The sequence below is a fragment of the Nomascus leucogenys genome, chromosome 15, assembly GCF_006542625.1.
Source record: "Nomascus leucogenys isolate Asia chromosome 15, Asia_NLE_v1, whole genome shotgun sequence".
Classification (NCBI taxonomy): domain Eukaryota; kingdom Metazoa; phylum Chordata; class Mammalia; order Primates; family Hylobatidae; genus Nomascus; species Nomascus leucogenys.
This window is the reverse complement of record NC_044395.1, coordinates 65795126-65813234: the sequence shown is the minus strand read 5'-3', so window position 1 is coordinate 65813234 and position 18109 is coordinate 65795126. Positions and strand designations below refer to the sequence as shown.

The following is an 18109-nucleotide window of genomic DNA, read 5'->3' as shown; positions in this document are numbered from 1 at the left end:
GGGGAGGAGAGGCAATGGAGAAAGGGGTCTCTAGAGTCCTCCCCTGATGGGCTGCTGGGATCCTCATGCCAACTCCCAATGTGAAGTTAGATAGGGAAAGTGAGTAGAAAAAAGCTAGAAGAAACTCATTAGTGTAGTCTTCGTGACGGTCTTTATCCAAGTCTCTTCTCAGGTTTATCAAACTCAAACAGGAGAATGGCAAAGGAAGTTTGCAGAGACACTCCACGGTTAAGTGTCAGCCCGTTTCCATCCTGAAGTGTTCTTTCTGTCCTGCCTTCTCTCCTTTGGGGGACACTGTTTAGGTCCTTGCTGAGCGTGGAATTCACTGGGTCCATCCTCCTTTTCCCAAAGCCCTAGGGCTACATCTTTTCTTCGTCTCCCAGGCTCTGGTCCCTGTGTCTGGCTAACTTATAACCAAGGTCCCCAGGGACAGTGCCTCTGCCATCCACTCTCTGGCCTTGGATTACTGAACTTCTGGCTGAGGACAGAGAACCTGGTTTCTTTAACCCTCCCTACCCCCAACACCAGCCACGTAAGACCAGTGACATCTGGTTTCTCTCTTAACGGCAAAAATAGTCAGAGAACATTTTAGAGAGTTAGAGAACAATTTGAATGTAAAACTAAATACCTTGTATTTTGAAATAAGTAAAAACTACATCTATAAATAGAACAACATGATTTTTAGTTGGTCTCCCCTTATTTTTTACTGATCAGTTTCACAACTGTAAGTTTTAAATTCAGAACACAGGACATGCTAAATCAAGCTATGCTAAAATAGATAATGGCAAATCAGACCATTCTAACTAGACCACATCAAAATTACTGGTGACAAGAGTTTCTGGTGCCTACAGAGCATGCAGCCTGACACTTGCTATCAGAACCCTGGAGCCATCTCTGCTGCCTCCATTAACCTCATTAACTTAGACATGGCAAAGACTTTAAAAAATACCAAAGGGACTTCTACTTCCATCCAATATGGAGTAACAGTGAGACATGTGGAAGGACAGTGAGACATGAGACAAGGTGAATAATGAGGTGAACTCTAGTTTTTTCAGCTTCCTGCCTTAAGGGAGTTTCCATGGGGCAACAGAAGGGAGACTGACTGGCTTCCCCTCCACCCTTGCTTTCCCAGAGGGATTAGGAGAAACTCCCTACAACCGAGGCTTTTTTTTTTGAGACAAAGTCTCGCTCTGTCACCAGGCTGGAGTGCAGTGGCGTGATCTTGGCTCACTGCAACCTCTGCCTCCCGGGTTCAAGTGATTCTCCTGCCTCAGCCTCCCAACTAGCCGGGACTACAGGCACGCGCCACCACACCCAGCTAATTGTTGTATTTTTAGTAGAGATGGGGAACCGAGGCTTTTTATATATGTTTGGCAGACAAGCCAAAAAGGGAAGGGAGAGGTGAGGATACCATGACCTGCTATTGAGGCAGGAAGGCAGGGTTTAGGGAGGCCAGTGCCTCAGATAGCAGAGGCAGGAAAGATAGGAAGAGGTAACAAAAGCCCTTGAAATCCTTGTATTCAGGATGAAGAAGGGTGGTCTGGCCTGTGAAAAGGTGGAGCAAGGAAGCACCATGTTTCCTTTCATTCCCACAGACTGAGCTGTCACCCAGGCTGACCCCAGGCCGAGAAACTGGGCATCTTAGAGTCATGTCACTCAACTTTGGAAATTATTTCTGCTGCTCACAGCCAGAATTCTTCAATCTCCCTCTCCATTCAAAGATACATACAGACACCTCACATCAATCAATGCTCAGAAATACAGATGCTGTTCCCACCCTTGTGTCACATACACACCCAACACACAAAGAAAGTTTGCCTTAAAACATATATACCAGACATATGCACGAAAATACTATCAGTACCAACAATACGCACACAGAATTCAGACATACATTTCACCGACTTACAACTGATAACACATATACCACACAAAATGGTTTTACATCACAAATATTATGCACAGTAGACATATGCCCAAACACGCTGAAAGATACAGACATCCCAATACTACACATTCCACACACTCATGCACCACATTCACATATTACAAATATGAAGAAAAGATAGAGGCAGCATTCTTACCAGATACACATAAAGGTACTGCCCACCATACAGATACAGACACCAGCATTCTCACGTGGACACATATCATATACCAACTAACAGATACCACAGAAATACAAATGCACAATCAGAGACATGACTCATGAAACACACACATGCCAGGACATAGCTACCACACTCACCAGGACACAGCCAGTACGTATTCCATGTGTGCACCCTCTCTCTCACATATATGCACACTGAAAAGCACATGTGTCCACATAAACACACCCACACCTTCACACCCACAACCAGAATACATGGCACCCTTATGGACAAATAGTCGTATAGAGCCGCACAGATGCAAATTGGCAGATTTGTGAAATCTGCCAACACACCCTCCTGCATACAGAAACTTCCACATTGCATGTGAGCTGCCTCTTGTCTTGTTGCTGTCTCTCCAGTTACTATTCCCCAAATACCTTCATTAACCCCTGATTATGGCTGGGTAACCACTTTAGGGTCTTTGCAATAACTTTTATAGTCCATGCAAATTCACCAACATGGGCACATGGGGGCGAGAACATTAAAGTCATACTTCAAGACTGGAATGAACCATGAGGTGTGATCTTTACAGCCTCCCCATGTCAAAACTAGATGTATTTTCTAGCTGAGAGAGGAGAAGGCAAGACCACCATGGCAGAGGGACTAGTGCAGTCATTCTCCAGGATGTCCAGACAGGGTCATAAGTTCAGTACTGACACATTCCTGGAGACAGAATACATGATCTACTTAAATTGCTGGAAGAAGACAGCACAATAGGTTTGATGCTTTAATCACCAAGGCATTCAATAGGATCCTAATATTCCCATCTTCCGTAGCGTAGTAGAAGTGAGACACTAAGGTGTCTCACTTGCCACCTTGTGAGAACATACGGAGGACCCTTGAATGGATCTCTTTGGTCTTGGCTCCATAGACAAGGGGGTTGACTACGGGTGGTAGCAGCAAGTAGGTATTAGCCATAACCACATGGAGCAGGGAGGTGGGACCACCCAGCCTATGCACCCCCGAGAGCCCAATGAGGGGTACATAGAAGACCAGAACAGCACAGAGGTGGGAGATGCAGGTGTTGAAAGCCTTGAGTGCTGCCCCGCAAGAGGACAGCTCCAAAACGGCCCACAGGATGAGGATATATGAGAAGCCAATGAAGAGAGAGTCCACACCCATGACTGAGAGGATGATGAAGTGTCCATAAACTACATTGACGCTGGTGTCAGTACAGGACAGCTTCACAATATCTTGGTGCAGACAGAAGGAGTGTGTGACTATGTGTTCGGCAGTAGGACAACCGTTTCAGGATGAAGGGCAGTGGGAAGAAGAATACAAACCCCCTGGTCAGGGAAGCTAGTCCAATCTTGGCCACAGTACACCCTGTCAGCACAGAAGCATGGCGCAGTGGGTGGCAAATGGCCACAAAGCAGTCAAAAGCCATGGCCAGCAGGACAGCTGACTCCATGGCTGACAGAGCATGGATGAGAAACATCTTGGCCAGGCAAATGTTGAACTCGATCTCCTGGATGCCCGTCAGGAAAAGACTGGCCATCTTGGGCATGGTGATAGAGGAGAGGACTAGGTCAACGGTGGAAAGCATGGCCAGGAAGAGGTACATGGGCTCATGCAGATGCCTCTCCACATGAATGATGAGGACAATGGTCAGGTTACTCAGGGTGGCCAAGGCATACATAAAACACAGTGGGAAAGCCAGTCAAAAGTGTATGGTAGGCCCCAGGCCAGGGATACCCACCAGAAGGAAGTATGCTGGGTGGACCAGAGTTCCATTTGAAGTGGCTATGACAGGGACCAAGAGCTGGGGCTTCTGCATCCCAAATCCAGGGTCTAGGAAAGGGAAAAGTAGAAACATCATTTAGTTGTGGCTCAGAGGAGAGAAAGGACTAACGAGGAGAAGGCACTGGAGTGGTGACAGTAACAAACAGGACAAAGTCACCCCAGTAATTCTGAACCCTAGTATCTCTCTGCCCTGATTCTCCTTATATACAACTTCCTGGACACCTTGAGCCTTACCCTGACCCTCCAAGGTTCCAGTGCTGCACAAGCAGATTCTATTACTGTCCCATGAATCTCAGTGTGTGAAGACCCACTCATAAAACATGTAAGACAGTCCTGCATCTTCAGAGCTGATGTTGCTGCCCAGGGCACTGCTCTTAGCCTTTTCCCATCAGAGCAGACTTGTAGGATTGCTCAGAATGGTCCACATTGACCAGCTCTTCTGATGTATGCTGGGGTTAGGGCGGGTCTGGGTTCAGATTTAGAGGCTCAGTCTATAGCTGCCTTTAAGACCTTCTATAATCTAATTTAAAATAGGGAGCAGGGGCTCAGTCTGGGATGAGATTTCAAGAGAGGTTTGTGTTTAGGCCTGAATACCGTTTCTCAAACTTTCCTGATAGAAACATCTAAAATAATTGAAAACACCATCCCTCCAGGTCCTGCTCCAGGCCCAGAAAATCAGAATTGCCAGGGCAGGGTTTTGGAAATCTTTTTAAAAAACAATAAGCCCTGCCGGGCACAGTGGCTCACGCCTGTAATCCCAGCACTTTGGGAGGCCGAGGTGGGCAGACCACAAGGTCAGGGGTTCGAGGCCAGCCAGGCCAACATGGTGAAACCCTGCCGCTATTAAAAATGCAAAAGTTAGCAGGGCGTGGTGGAGCACACCTGTAATCCCAGCTACTCAGGAGGCTGAGGCAGGAGAATCGTTTGAACCTGGGCGGCAGAGGCTGCAGTGAACCGAGATCACCCCCACTGCATTCCAGCCTGGGTGACAGAGCGAGACTCCAACTCAAAAAACAAAACAAAACAAAACAAACAAACAAAAAACAATAAGCCCCTTTCCCCTAGGAAATTTGTGCTTTAAATCAGAGAACCTTGGGGAAAGTTGTTCTGGTGTTCTTGGGGGCAGGGAGGTGAATGAAGAGGGACTATCATTTCCATTTCCAGCTCCCAAACAAACAATAAACAGCATCTGCCATCAGGATCTCTCAAGCCCCAGGTGAGAGTCAGTCCCAGCTTGTGCTCAGCAAGAGGAGCACGTCATGGAAATCAGATGCAGCTGAGACATGAACAGAAAATCAGCCAGTGCTGCTGCTGTTACTCCACAGTGTTCACAGGCACACCCCTCCCTCCACCTACGCTCCCTGGTGATCACACAATGTCCCAGGCTCACCTTCTTTCTCTCCACAGACCACACTGTTCTAAGCCTGTGTACTGAGATTCAGCCATATAACCTACCACCTCCTTGATATTTCTACCTGGATAGCCTATGGGCCTCCCACTCATCTTGCCTCTAACAGGGACCCCTTCCAAACCTGTTCCTGATCTCAGAGAATGCTACTGCCCAGGACCCACATCACCCAAGTCAGGGCAGCTGGTCTCATCTTGACCCCTCTCCTCTTTCACCCCCACATGCAATTCAGCTTTTCCAATTAATTATTGGGGCCGTTCCTCTTACTTAATACACCTCCTCCCAACTTCATTATATTATCCACTCTGCCCTGATTATAAAAAAAGCCTTCCAATTTACCTCTCTGCCTCCAAACCTAGTCTATTCCAAACCACCTTCCACACCACTGCCATCCAAACAGCAAAACTGGACACCTCAGGCTCCTGCTGAGCAAGTTAGGAGTGATTCCCATAGCCTTCCAGATAAAGTGAGAACTAGTAACTCCACAGTACGCAGGCAAGGCCCTTCACAGTGTTCCTCTAACTCCACTTTCCAGCCCAGCTTCAGTTTCCTTCTTCATCACCAATCACCACCAACACCACCACCACCACAACACACACGTGCACATACACACACACGTACACACACACACACACGTACACACTCACACACATTTTTTCCTGATAAAGTAATTCCCCTGCCTTGCTTAAGTGAAGAGTAGGAGGCAGGAACTGAGGAGTCCTGTCCTGGGACAAAGGATAGGCAAAGCTTGGAGTGGGTCTCACAGGCTTGAAGAAATTCCTTTGTGTAGGAACAGGGTCCAGGAACCGGGCTACTGTGATCTGGAAAAGGTGTACACTGGAAGACCTCTCCAAGCAGCCAAGCTGACTGATCAAGTCCCGGTTTCCTTATGCAATGAGCCTTCTGTGCCTGTCTCTGCAGACCTTCCCGTTGCCTCACCTCCCTGGGCTGAGCCTGGTACACTCACCACCAATGCTTCCCCAGCACATGGAGGCCACCCAATGATAGCTTCTCTGGGGCCCCTCGGGAGTGTGTGGAGTGATGGAGAGTGAACCAGTAGGGTCTCCCTGGCACTGACGCTCTGCTCAGACGCCCAAGGAAAGCTGAGCCCTGACTCCTGCCCAAAGGGACTGACCTCTGTCACTATCCCTCTGAGCCCAGCTCAAGAGACTAGAGGGAGGCTGTGTCGCGGGGTGGAAAAGAGAAGAGGAATAACGGGGCTGGAAGAGAGGACCTGCTGGAATGGAGGAGTGGGCACTCAGCAGAAAGCACGCAGGGATACCAGCGCTCCGAACACAGTAACTACCCAAGGGGATCGAAGCCGTGTCAGGGACTCTTGCTTCTTCATGCTGCCACCTTGTGGTTGCATAAGGGATCTGCAGCCTCGTGGCCGTCCCTGAGCAAAGGCTCTGAGGATGATGCCTTTAAGAACCAAAGACCCACCTGACTCTAGCATCTGAGCTCTTTCCACCGCTCTACGCTGCCCCTTAGCTCTCCCTGTCACCCTCTCAAGCCCACCCTTTCTTCCTTGGGTCGCTAATCATAGATGTCCTGTCCCTCCAGAAATGAGACCGTGTGGCATATTTGTTTGAACATGGGGCTCTAGAAGGAAACAGACTTGCGTCCACCCATTTATTAATAGTATGACTACTATAAGCATTTAATGTGAAAGCATTTAATGTGAAAAACAAAATGAGATACTAGCAAGTCTCCAGTGAATGTTTGTGTTCATTATTATTAGTCAAAACAAATGGAAGAGCCAAGGACGTAGGAAATCCAGTAGACAGTGCCACAAAAGAGAGAGGAAAAAATATATTGAGAAGGAAGATTGGTCAGCAGTTCAGAAAGCTGCTGAGAGCTCAAGCAGTGAAAAGACTGAAATCAAAAGTCACTGGCTACCTGGATAACAGGGTGGGGGATGGAATCTTGAATGCAGCAGTGTGAGGCGGAGTTTGTTAGGAAGAGATGAAGAGAGTAGATGTAGACAACACTTTTAAGATATTTGCACATGAACAGAAGAGTGAAATGGACAATACTGGGAGGATTTATAGCTCCACAGGGATTTTAAAATGTATATTTTGGAACTAGAAGAGACTAAATGTCAACAGGATGGAGTTGGCAGAGAGGCTGCTTGTCCTTTAGTCCACACATTACTGGTAGCTATGGCCCAGGAAGACAATCTGTCTTCCCCCTCTATATAGTAACTATGAGTAATCTTACTTTGTCCAATAGCTTTCATCACCCAAGCAGGCCAGACCAATCTCCTAAACTCCAAATATGGTAAAGTCTATTGGACATAGGGGTCCTTCAGGCACCTCAAACTCAACACCTAACTCATTATTTCTAAGCCCATTGATTTCATTATCAACTAAGCTCATCATCTCTGGTCTTCAATCTGGACCCCGCTCCCTGTCTGTTTTATGTTCCATATCATATAAATCACTTTGTTGGCCATGTCAAAAATTTAGAAGTCATCATCCCTGCCTTCTCCCCCATCTCTCTCTCACCTTCCTCTCCAACCACATCCAATCAGTCACCGAGTTCTCTTTATTTTATCTACTAGATATCTATTTTGTCAGTCTGATTATCTTTCTCCATCTTTTTTTGCCTTTTCTCCATTCCAAGCCAAGATAATCTTTTGCCTAGATCATCAGAATAACTTGTTCACTGGTCAGACTCACTGAAAAACTTTCCTACCAATCTGTTGTCTATGCTGTGGCCAGTGTGATCTTCCAAACACAAATCAGTTCATGGCAATTCTCCACTGCCTTTAAAATGAACAGTTGAATTCCCCATTGCCTGTAGAATGAACACGCTCCTGAACCCAACTCATAGGAACTCCATAAGCCATCTCAGTGCAACTCTCCATCCCCATCTCCAACCATTTTACCTCCCTTTTTGTATACATAAGTCCTATTGGACCCAAAATATTTCCACATCTTCAATGTGCTGTGCTGTCTCTCACCCTTCAGCCTTCACCTATATTTTTCCCCTGGTAAAAACACTCATCCCATTCCCAGTTTTAATTCTTAGCCTTTTCTGTTTAAACACCCTTGCTTAGAAAGACTTTTCTTGACCCCTAATCTTGGCGGGACCTCTTTACCCTTTTTCTCTTTGTTTTACTGATAGCATTTAACGTTGTGATATTATTTTTCATACTTATGAACATATCTTTGTATCTTTGTAGGGAGGGTGGACACTAATGTGTATGTATAAAAGGGAACGTGTACAGAGTCCTCTTCTATCCACTCTTAAGGCAGAAATTATTGGTCTTGTTGATCTGCACTCACAACTCTATTACTTCAACTGAGGCATGTTTAATGGGTAGGCCCCATAAATTATTACTAATATTAATAACATTACGTACCTAGTTGGCATAATTTCCACAGGCACTTTTCAAGCATTCATTTTTTTTCTCTTTTTACAGTATTAAGAATAGATCTTATTAAGGTGACCCGCAGTATGACTTTAAATATAATAGTTTTCCTGTACTTATATTTCAATATTTTTTGAAGGAAAGAAGGGAGGAAAAATCACTCAATGTAAATGGAATGTTAAAAGGTCCAATGGATAATGGAGAGCTTTGGCCAAACATATACTCATGGCTTTGGAGGTCCTAAAAGATATGAACTTGCCTAATTCGACAGCCCCATCTCATGACACCTCAACTCTCCCTCAATACGGCCCTGCATTGGCATCCTTCTAGTTCCTTAAATAAAGTTCTCTATCTGTACACCTTCTTCCAAGCATTTGCTCAAATGCTTGTTTTATCTGGAATGGTCAACCTCTTTGTTTCCCTCCTCTAAAAACTAACATTTATTTAAATTCTGTTTTAGGTGCTATTTCTATAAGAAGCTCTTTCCTGTATGACGTTTTCTTGTTTCTATAGTATCCAAATTTCATTTTCAGATGACCAATGCCATTGTTTTTTGTTATGAGATAATGATATGTGTGTCACACACAAATCCCTACAACCTCCCATGAAAAAAAAAGAGTGTAATTGTACCTAAAGATAAAAATGATTCCTTGTGTTAATAACCTGTTATAAAGCAAGAAAAAGAAACATGGTATGAGAATTAGAAAATGAAATTAGCCATTATTTGTAGATTAGTGATTGTATAAGTAGAAAATCCAAAAGACTCTATTGATAAGTTATTAGAAATGAGTATGTAAAGATTGCTGAATACAAGGTCAACTTACAAAATTCCACTGTATTTCTTTATAAAATTTTTTAAGCATTTACAATAACAGAAAAATCGGATGTCTAAGAGTAAATCTAACAAAGAATGTAGAGGAATTTCTGCACAGAAAACCACAAAGCATCCTTAAAAGAAACTGAAGAAGACATAAATAAATGGAAGAAAACACTATTCTTTTTAATTGGAAAACTCGATAATGTGAAGAATCTAATTAGCCCCCAAATTTTTCCATAGAATCAATACAATCCCAATAATATCCTAATTGGTGATTGTGTAAAATTTGGTAAGCTTGATTAAAATATACATAAAAATGTAAATTGCCAAAATTGGCCACAAAACTCTAGAAGAATAGGACAAATTGAGATTTTATATACTAAATATCAAAAATTTAAAAACTATAGTAATTATGCATATGTGGTATTTGTTCAGGGATAGACAATTGAGTCAATGAATGGAAATAAAATTTCAGAAGCATGCCCACTCATACACAGCCAGTTGTTAAATGACAAAGGTAATTCTGTGAGGCAATCAGAAAAGGAGAATTTTTTTATTAAATGATACTACAATAACTGAATATCCATATGGAAAAAATAAAATTTGAACTCTAAATTCACACTACTTATAAGAATTAATTCTTTGTGGTTTGCATATATAAGTACAAAAGGCAAACCAAGTAGCCTTCCTGAAGTAATATAAAAGAATATTTTCATGACCTCAAGTAAAGATTGACTTCTTAATGCAGTTAATTCATCCATGAATATTTATTGAGTGCCTAATATGACAGGTACTCTTCTAAGTGATGGAAACACTTTAATGAACAGAACAGACAAAATCTCCTGCTTTTGTGGAGCTTACATGCCAGCCAGTATGATTTAGCTTTCCTCTGTAGGTATATCTGTCTAGATGCATACCAGATAGTTTTTTTTTTCACTTGCAGTTTATAAATTTCATCAGGAATTATCTAGAAATAGATCTTTTTTTTTATAAATAAGTGAGCATGGCATATCTCCAAATGCTAGCGAAGATGCAGAGAAACAACCTCTAATGCATTGCAGGTGAGAATGTAAAATGGCACAACTACTCTGGAAAATAGTTTGGTATTTTTTTATTAAATTTTAAGTTCTGGGATACATGTGCAGAACATGCAGGTTTGTTACATAGGTATACATGTGCCATGGTGGCTTGCTGCATCCATCAACCATTATCTAGATTTTAAGTCCCACATGCATTAGGTATTTGTCCTAATGTTTTCCCTCCCCTTGACCCTCGCCCACTAACATGCCCGGGTGAATGATGTTCCCCTCCCTGTGTCCATGTGTTCCCATTGTTCAACTGCCACTTATGAGTGAGAATATGCAGTGTTTGGTTTTCTGTTCCTATGTTTGCTGAGAATGATGGTTTCCAGCTTCATCCATGTCCCTGCAAAGGACATGAACTCATTCTTTTTTATGGCTGCATAGTATTCCATGGTGTACATGTGCCATGGTTCCAAGTGTTTGCTATTGTGAACAGCACTGCAATAAACATACATGTACATGTGTCTTTACAGTAGAATGATGTATCATTCTTTGGGTATATACCCAGTAACAAGATTGCTGAGTCAAATGGTATTTCTGGTTCTAGATCCTTAAGGAATGGCCACACTGTCTTCTACAATGGTTAAACTAATTTACACTCCCATCAACAGTGTAAAAGTGTTCCACATCCTCTCCAGCATCTGTCGTTTCCTGACTTTTTAATGATCACCATTCTAACTGGTGTGAGATGGTATCTCATTGTGGTTTGGATTTGCATTTCTCTAATGACCAGAGATGATGAGCTTTTTTTCATATGTTTATTGGCCACATAAATGCCTTCTTTTGAAAAGTGTCCATTCATATCCTTTGTCCACTTTTTGATGGGTTGTTTTTTCTTGTAAATTTGTTTAACTTCCTTGTAGATTCTGGATATTAGACTTTGTCAAATGGATAGATTGCAAAAATTTTCTCTTATTCTGTAGGTTGCCTGTTCACTCCAATGATAGTTTCTTTTGCTGTGCAGAAGCTCTTTAGTTTAATTAGATCCCATTTGCCAATTTTGGCTTTTGTTGCAATTGCCTTTGGTGTTTTAGTCATGAAGTCTTTGCCCATGCCTATGTCTGGAATGGTATTGCCTAGGTTTTCTTCTAGGGTTTTTATGGTTTGGAGTTTTACATTTAAGTCTTTAATCCATTTTCAGTTAATTTTTGTATAAGGTGTAAAGAAGGGGTACAGTTTCAGTTTTCTGCATATGGCTAGCCAGTTTTCCCAGTACCATTTATTAAATAGGGAATCATTTCCCCATTGCTTGTTTTTGTCAGGTTTGTCAAAGATCAGATGGTTGTAGATGTATAGTGTTATTTCTATGGCCTCCATTCTGTTCCATTGGTCTGTATACCTGTTTTGGTACCAGTACCATGCTCTTTTGGTTACTATAGCCTTGTAGTATAGTTTGAAGTCAGGTAGCGTGATGCCTCCAGCTTTATTCTTTTTGCTTAGGATTGCCTTGGCTATACAGGCTCTTTTTTGGCTCCATATGAAATTTAAAATAGTTTTTCTAGTTCTGTGAAGAAAGTCAAAGGTAGCTTGATGGGAATAGCATTGAATCTGTAAATTACTTTGGGCAGTAGGGCCATTTTCACGATATTGATTCTTCCTATCCATGAGCATAGAATTTTTTTCCATTTGTTTGTGTCCTCTCTTATTTCCTTGAGCAGTGGTTTGTAGCTGTCCTTGAAGAGGTCCTTCAGGTTTCTTGTAAGTTGTATTCCTAGGTATTTTATTCTCCTTGTAGCAATTGTGAATGGGAGTTCACTCATGATTTGGCTCTCTGTCTATTATTTGTGTATAGGAATGCTAGTGATTTTTGCACATTGATTTTGTATCCTGAGACTTTGCTGAAGTTGCTTATCAGCTTAAGGAGTTTTGCAGCCAAGCCATTGGGGTTTTCTTTTTTTTGGCAGAGCTAGCTGAGGTTTTATTTTGGACCAAAAAAAAAAAAAGCAATGGAATTGTTTTGTAGCTGGAGGCATGGGCAAAGGGGTTTTCCAAATATACAATCATGTCATCTGCAAACAGAGACGACTTGACTTCCTGTCTTCCTATTTGAATACCTTTTATTTCTTTTTCTCGCCTGATTGCCCCAGCCAGAAATTCCAACACTATGTTGAACATGAGTGGTGAGAGAGAGTATCCTTGTCTTTGCCAGTTTTCAAAGGGAATGCTTCTAACTTTTGCCCATTCCATATGATATTGGCTATGGGTTTGTCATAAGTAGCTCTTATTACTTTGAGATATGTCCCATCAGTACCTAGTTTATTGAGAGTTTTTAGCATGAAGGGGTGTTGAATTTTATCGAAGGCCTTTTCTGCATCTATTGAGATAATCATGTTGTTTTTGTCACCGGTTCTGTTTATGTGCTGGATTACATTTATTGATTTGTGTATGTTGAGCCAGCCATTCTTTTGCAATTGCTGAGGAGTGTTTTACTTCCACTTATGTGGTCAATTTTGGAATAAATGCTATGTGGTGCTGAGAAGAATGTATATTCTGTTGATTTGGGGTGGAGAGTTCTGTAGATGTCTATTAGGTCCGCTTGGTCCAGAGCTGAGTTAAAGTCCTGAATATTCTTGTTAATTTTCTGTCTCATTGATTTGTCTAATATTGACAGTGGGGTGTTAAAGACTCCCACTATTATTGTGCGGGAGTCTTAAATCTCTTTGTAGGTCTCTAAGAACTTGCTTTATGAATCTGGGTGCTCCTGTATTGGGTGCATATATATTTAGGATAGTTAGCTCTTCTTGTTGCATTGATCCCTTTACCATTATGTAATGCCCTTCTTTGTCTTTTTTGATCTTTGTTGGTTTAAAGTCTGTTTTATCAGAGACTAGGATTGCAACCCCTGCTTTTTTTTTTTGCTTTCCCTTCACTTGGTAAATATTCCTCCATCCCTTTATTTTGACCCTATGTGTGTCTTTGCACATGAGATGGGTCTCCTGAATACAGCACACTGATGGGTTTATCCAATTTGCCAGTCTGTGTCTTTTAATTGGGTCATTTAGGCCATTTACATTTAAGGTTAATATTGTTATGCATGAATTTGATCCTGTCATCATGATGCTATCCGCTTATTTTGCACATTAGTTGATGCAGTTTCTTCATAGTGTCATTGGTTTTTATAGTTTGGTATATTTTTGCAATGGCTGGTACTGGTTTTTCCTTTCCATATTTAGTGCTTCCTTCAGAAGCCTTCCTTCAGGCCAGGTGGTGACAAAATCCCTCAGCATTTAACTCTCTGTAAAGGACAATGGAACAGAATAGAGATTCCAGAAAAAAGACTGTAAAGCTACGACCATCTGATCTTTGACAAACCTGACAAAAACAAGCAATGGGGAAATGATTCCCTATTTAATAAATGGTGCTGGGACAACTAGCTAGCCATATGCAGAAAATTGAAACTGGACCCCTTTGTTATTACCATATACAAAAGTCAACTCAAGATGAATTAAAGACTTAAATGTGAAACCCAAAACTATAAAAACCCCAGAAGAAAACCAAGGTAATACCATTCATGACATAGGAACAGGCAACGATTTCATGCAAATGCCAAAAGCAAAAATTAACAAATGGGATCTAATTAAATAAAGAGCTTCTACACAGCAAAACAAATCATCAACAGAGTAAACAAACAACTTACAGAATGGGAGAAAACTTTTGCAAGCTGTCCATCTGACAAAGGTCTAATATTGAGCATCCATAAGAAACTTAAACAAATTTACAAGAAAAAACAGACAACCCCATTAAAAAGTGGGCAAAGGACATGAACAGACAATTCTCAAAAGAAAACATACATGTGGCCAACAAACATATGAAAAAAAGCTCAACATCACTGATCATTAGAGAAATGCAAATCAAAACCACAATGAGATACTATCTCACACCAGTCAGAATGGCTATTAACAAAATATCAAAAAACAACAGATGCTGGCGAGGTTTTGGAGAAAAGGAACACTTTTACGCTGTCAGTGGGAATGTAAATTAGTTCAACTATTGTGGAAGACGGTGTGGCAATTCCTCAAAGACCTAGAGGCAGAAATTCCATTCGACCCAGCAATCTCATTACTGTGTATATACCCAAAGGAATATAAATCATTCTATTATAAAGACACATGCACACATATGTTCATTGCAGCACTATTCACAATAACAAAGACATGGAATCAAACTAAATGTCCATCAACAGTGGGCTGGATAAAGTAAATGTGGTACATAGACACTATGGAATATGATGCAGCCATAAAAAGGAACGAGATCATGTCCTTTGCAGGGACATGGGTGGAACTGGAGGCCATTATCCTTAGCAAACTAACACAGGAACAGAAAACCAAATACCCCATGTTCTCTCTTATAAGGGAGCTAAACGACGAGAACACATGGATTTATGGGGGAAACAACACACACTGGGGCCTGTTGGAGGGTTTGGGGTGTGAGAAGGGAGAGGATCAGCATAAGCCTACCTGACTAGTAAACCCAAGCAAAATTGTCTCAATTATTTTTAATACTGACAATTCTGAAGACATTCCTAAATAGGAATTTTAACAAAATTTTAACAATAATTTTAAAACTAGCTCTATTTATGTTATCTTAAATCACATAGAAATATCATATAAACAGACAGAGGCACATCTTATAGCTTTCACTAAGGTTTTTCATTTGTCAACTTCCAAACAGTTTTTATTTTCCCCATTCAGATTATCAGTCTTCCAATGGCTTGTTTCATTGCCCTACGCAACTGTTAGCTAGGCAGTCCTAAATTTGCACTTCTAAAGGGATGACTCCTAGGTGAAACAAGATGGAAAATTTGTATCTTAAAAGTACAGAGCTGAGACTTCAGACCTAAATATCCTACCATCGTCTCCTCAAGCCAAAGAACAATCACGTAGGTAAAAGCACATTTAAGACAACATGGCCAGGAAAAGCACCTTAAACAAAAGCAAGACTTGTTATGTAAACAAAAAACAATGGTAAGTGGCTCAGTCCTTCCTCTCTTTGGTGTACAGAGGCAAACACCCTCACAAATGGACAGTTGCTTTATAGATGTAAATTTCTTTTCAAAAGCATTTCAAAATATCCACCTAAATGCCATAAAGGTATATTCTGGAGGCTGATTTTGTTCCATAGGTGATCATTTTAACTTAGCTTCTGTTTTTTACCCAAAATTACTGCATTTAGGGTGAAGTCCATTAAGGAATAGTGCAAAGAAAGCATTCGCTATGTGTAGACTCATGGATAGCTCTGAAAAAAAAACATGAAGCCTACTTTACCTGAGGGTCTACCTTTTAAAGACACTTTATCCAGCTTTCTCTTCACCTTCAGGGCAGGGTAGTAACCAGACTAAAAGGTTAGAAGACTTAATTTTTCTTATCAATTAGTCGCTTAAGCTTTTTGTCTTTTATAAAGAGTTTTCTTAAAGACAATAAAAATAATGAAATCTTTTTAGAAGCATCTGCACATCAATAGGCATCCCTGGATGAGCCTAATTAGACAGCTCTAATTTTCAAATGCACTTTTCAAAATGGAATGTTGTTCATTTGGAGCTTTCTATTATAATTTTTCATTATTTTTAGTAAGATTTTACAATTTTTGTCAATGTGTGATGCTTCCCGGGCCTAATACTTAATACTATAGGTAGGTCTCGCTAGAAGATGGAGTACTCAGTTCTTCAGTAATTAAGCATCCCATTTTTACATTTAATCTTGGCTTAATTCTCAGATCCCCTTGATCAAGTTAGCCAATGATTTTTTTCCCTACCTAAGAGCACAAAAGAAATAGAAGATACAAATCCCTGCAAATTTTAGAAAGCCAGAGTTTACACCTCTTGCGGTACTGATATAGGAGTTAAGAAGGAATTACTTAGGCAGATAGCAAGGGAACCCCCAAGTCATTTTCTAACAAAGAGCAGCCTGCAAGCTGGGAGCTTGCATGGGTGAATGCCGCAGAAACTGAGGACTAGACATTTTCATAATGGTGGTTCCATCTTCCCTTCTCTGCCAGCCACGTGTATCCTAAGGAGCAGACCAGATGGGGCTCATCAACTGAAAAGCCCATTTGCATAAGATTAGGGTAAGGTGACCAGCCTTCCCCATGTGCCATGTAAATGTCATGCCTAATTGAACCAATCTGTGAGCCCTACATAAATCAGACACCACCTCCTCATACCAAACTAAAACAATCGGTGCATTCGCTGCCAGCCAGTGTTTTTTTCTGCTCCATCCTTTCCGCTTGGTCTTTTCTGCTTGGAGAACCCTTCCTCTACGGAGGAAGCTGTTTCTCTTTCTCTTCTCTTCTACCTATTAAACCTCTGCTCCTAAACTCCACCTGTGTCTGTGTCCTAAATTTTCTTGGCGTGCAGCAACGAACCCCTGGCATTATTCAAAGGCTTCTGGACTGAACCCAGGTGTTGGTAAAGAATCTCCAGCTATCCTGTCACAAAATTTTCCTTTCTTTTCTATCCATGGTCATTATGTCTCCTATCCTCTCTGTATATGCAATGTGCAGGAATTTTTACAATTCAGGGGAACAGTTCTGTTAGGAGAGATCGGCAAACATGCAGTAACTCAGTAATAAACTTCTTTACCATTTCTCTGGTGAGTACAAGGTACTGCTAAGCCAACAGCGCCACCTAGTGGAAACAGAAATCCTCTTCATGAGGCACGTTGTGAGTCCTTTGCCATAAACTGCAGTTTCCCAATTCTTGCTTTTCGCACTGCTAGAAAGGCTTCATCTGTGAATGGGAAAGCTCTGCCTTCAACAATTAGGAGTAAAATGTCCTCTGTAGCCAAATTTTAGTCTCAATACTGTCCTATCAGCAGAAAAATGGCCATTCAGTCCCTACGTTCTCTTAAGGCACCTATTCTGCCTCCAATTAGAGTGGTGTCTAACTATTAAGGGGATTTTAAGTTTGGAAGTTAGCCAAAACCATTTCATAAAAGTAAATGCTTCAGCACCAGCCATAATAGCAAGATATAGAGTTTAATCTAGCACGTCCCCCCCCCCCGCCCCCATTAAAGGGGCCTTGCCCAACTATTACATAGTTTTTCTTGAGATCCATTTTTCAGGGAGCCAGGCAGGTCACACAAGTCTAGGAAGTCAAAAGGAAATCAAAGGCAGAGGACTAGAGCCCCTTGGGTGAGCATGACTAGCCCTAATTTCTTAGTTCCTCTGGAGTGCATTCTGAAGCACAGGGACTTCTGTGACCCAGAAACTTTAACAAAAATGTGGCTCATTTTCTTTTGCACAAGGGCATGACCTTTTTACTAGACCTCTGCAAGCATGGCAAAATAAACCTAGCTCTTTTAGCAATCATATCAGGCAGGTCCAAAAGAGAATAATTCTCCAAAATTAGAGAAGCAACTTCCAGGGGAAGTATCTGAGGATCCCCTTTATTTGGGGCCCCTTCAAGTTCCCTTCTCATTACAAGATCTTAGACAAATAAAGGGAGACTTAGGTCAATTTTCTAACTACCCTGATAGGTATATAGAAGCTTTCCAAAATTTAACTTAGGTATTTGACTTCTCATGGAGGGATGTTATG

General features: G+C 41.6%; 1 protein-coding gene across 1 annotated transcript; it reads right to left on the bottom strand.

Moving 5' to 3' along the window:
* Positions 1-2954: 2954 nt before the first annotated feature.
* LOC100603918 (olfactory receptor 51D1) lies at positions 2955-3927 on the bottom strand. Its single transcript, XM_012503965.1, is given in 2 exon segments — positions 2955-3372; positions 3374-3927. Coding segments are annotated over 2 exon segments (972 nt in total).
* Positions 3928-18109: the final 14182 nt, after the last annotated feature.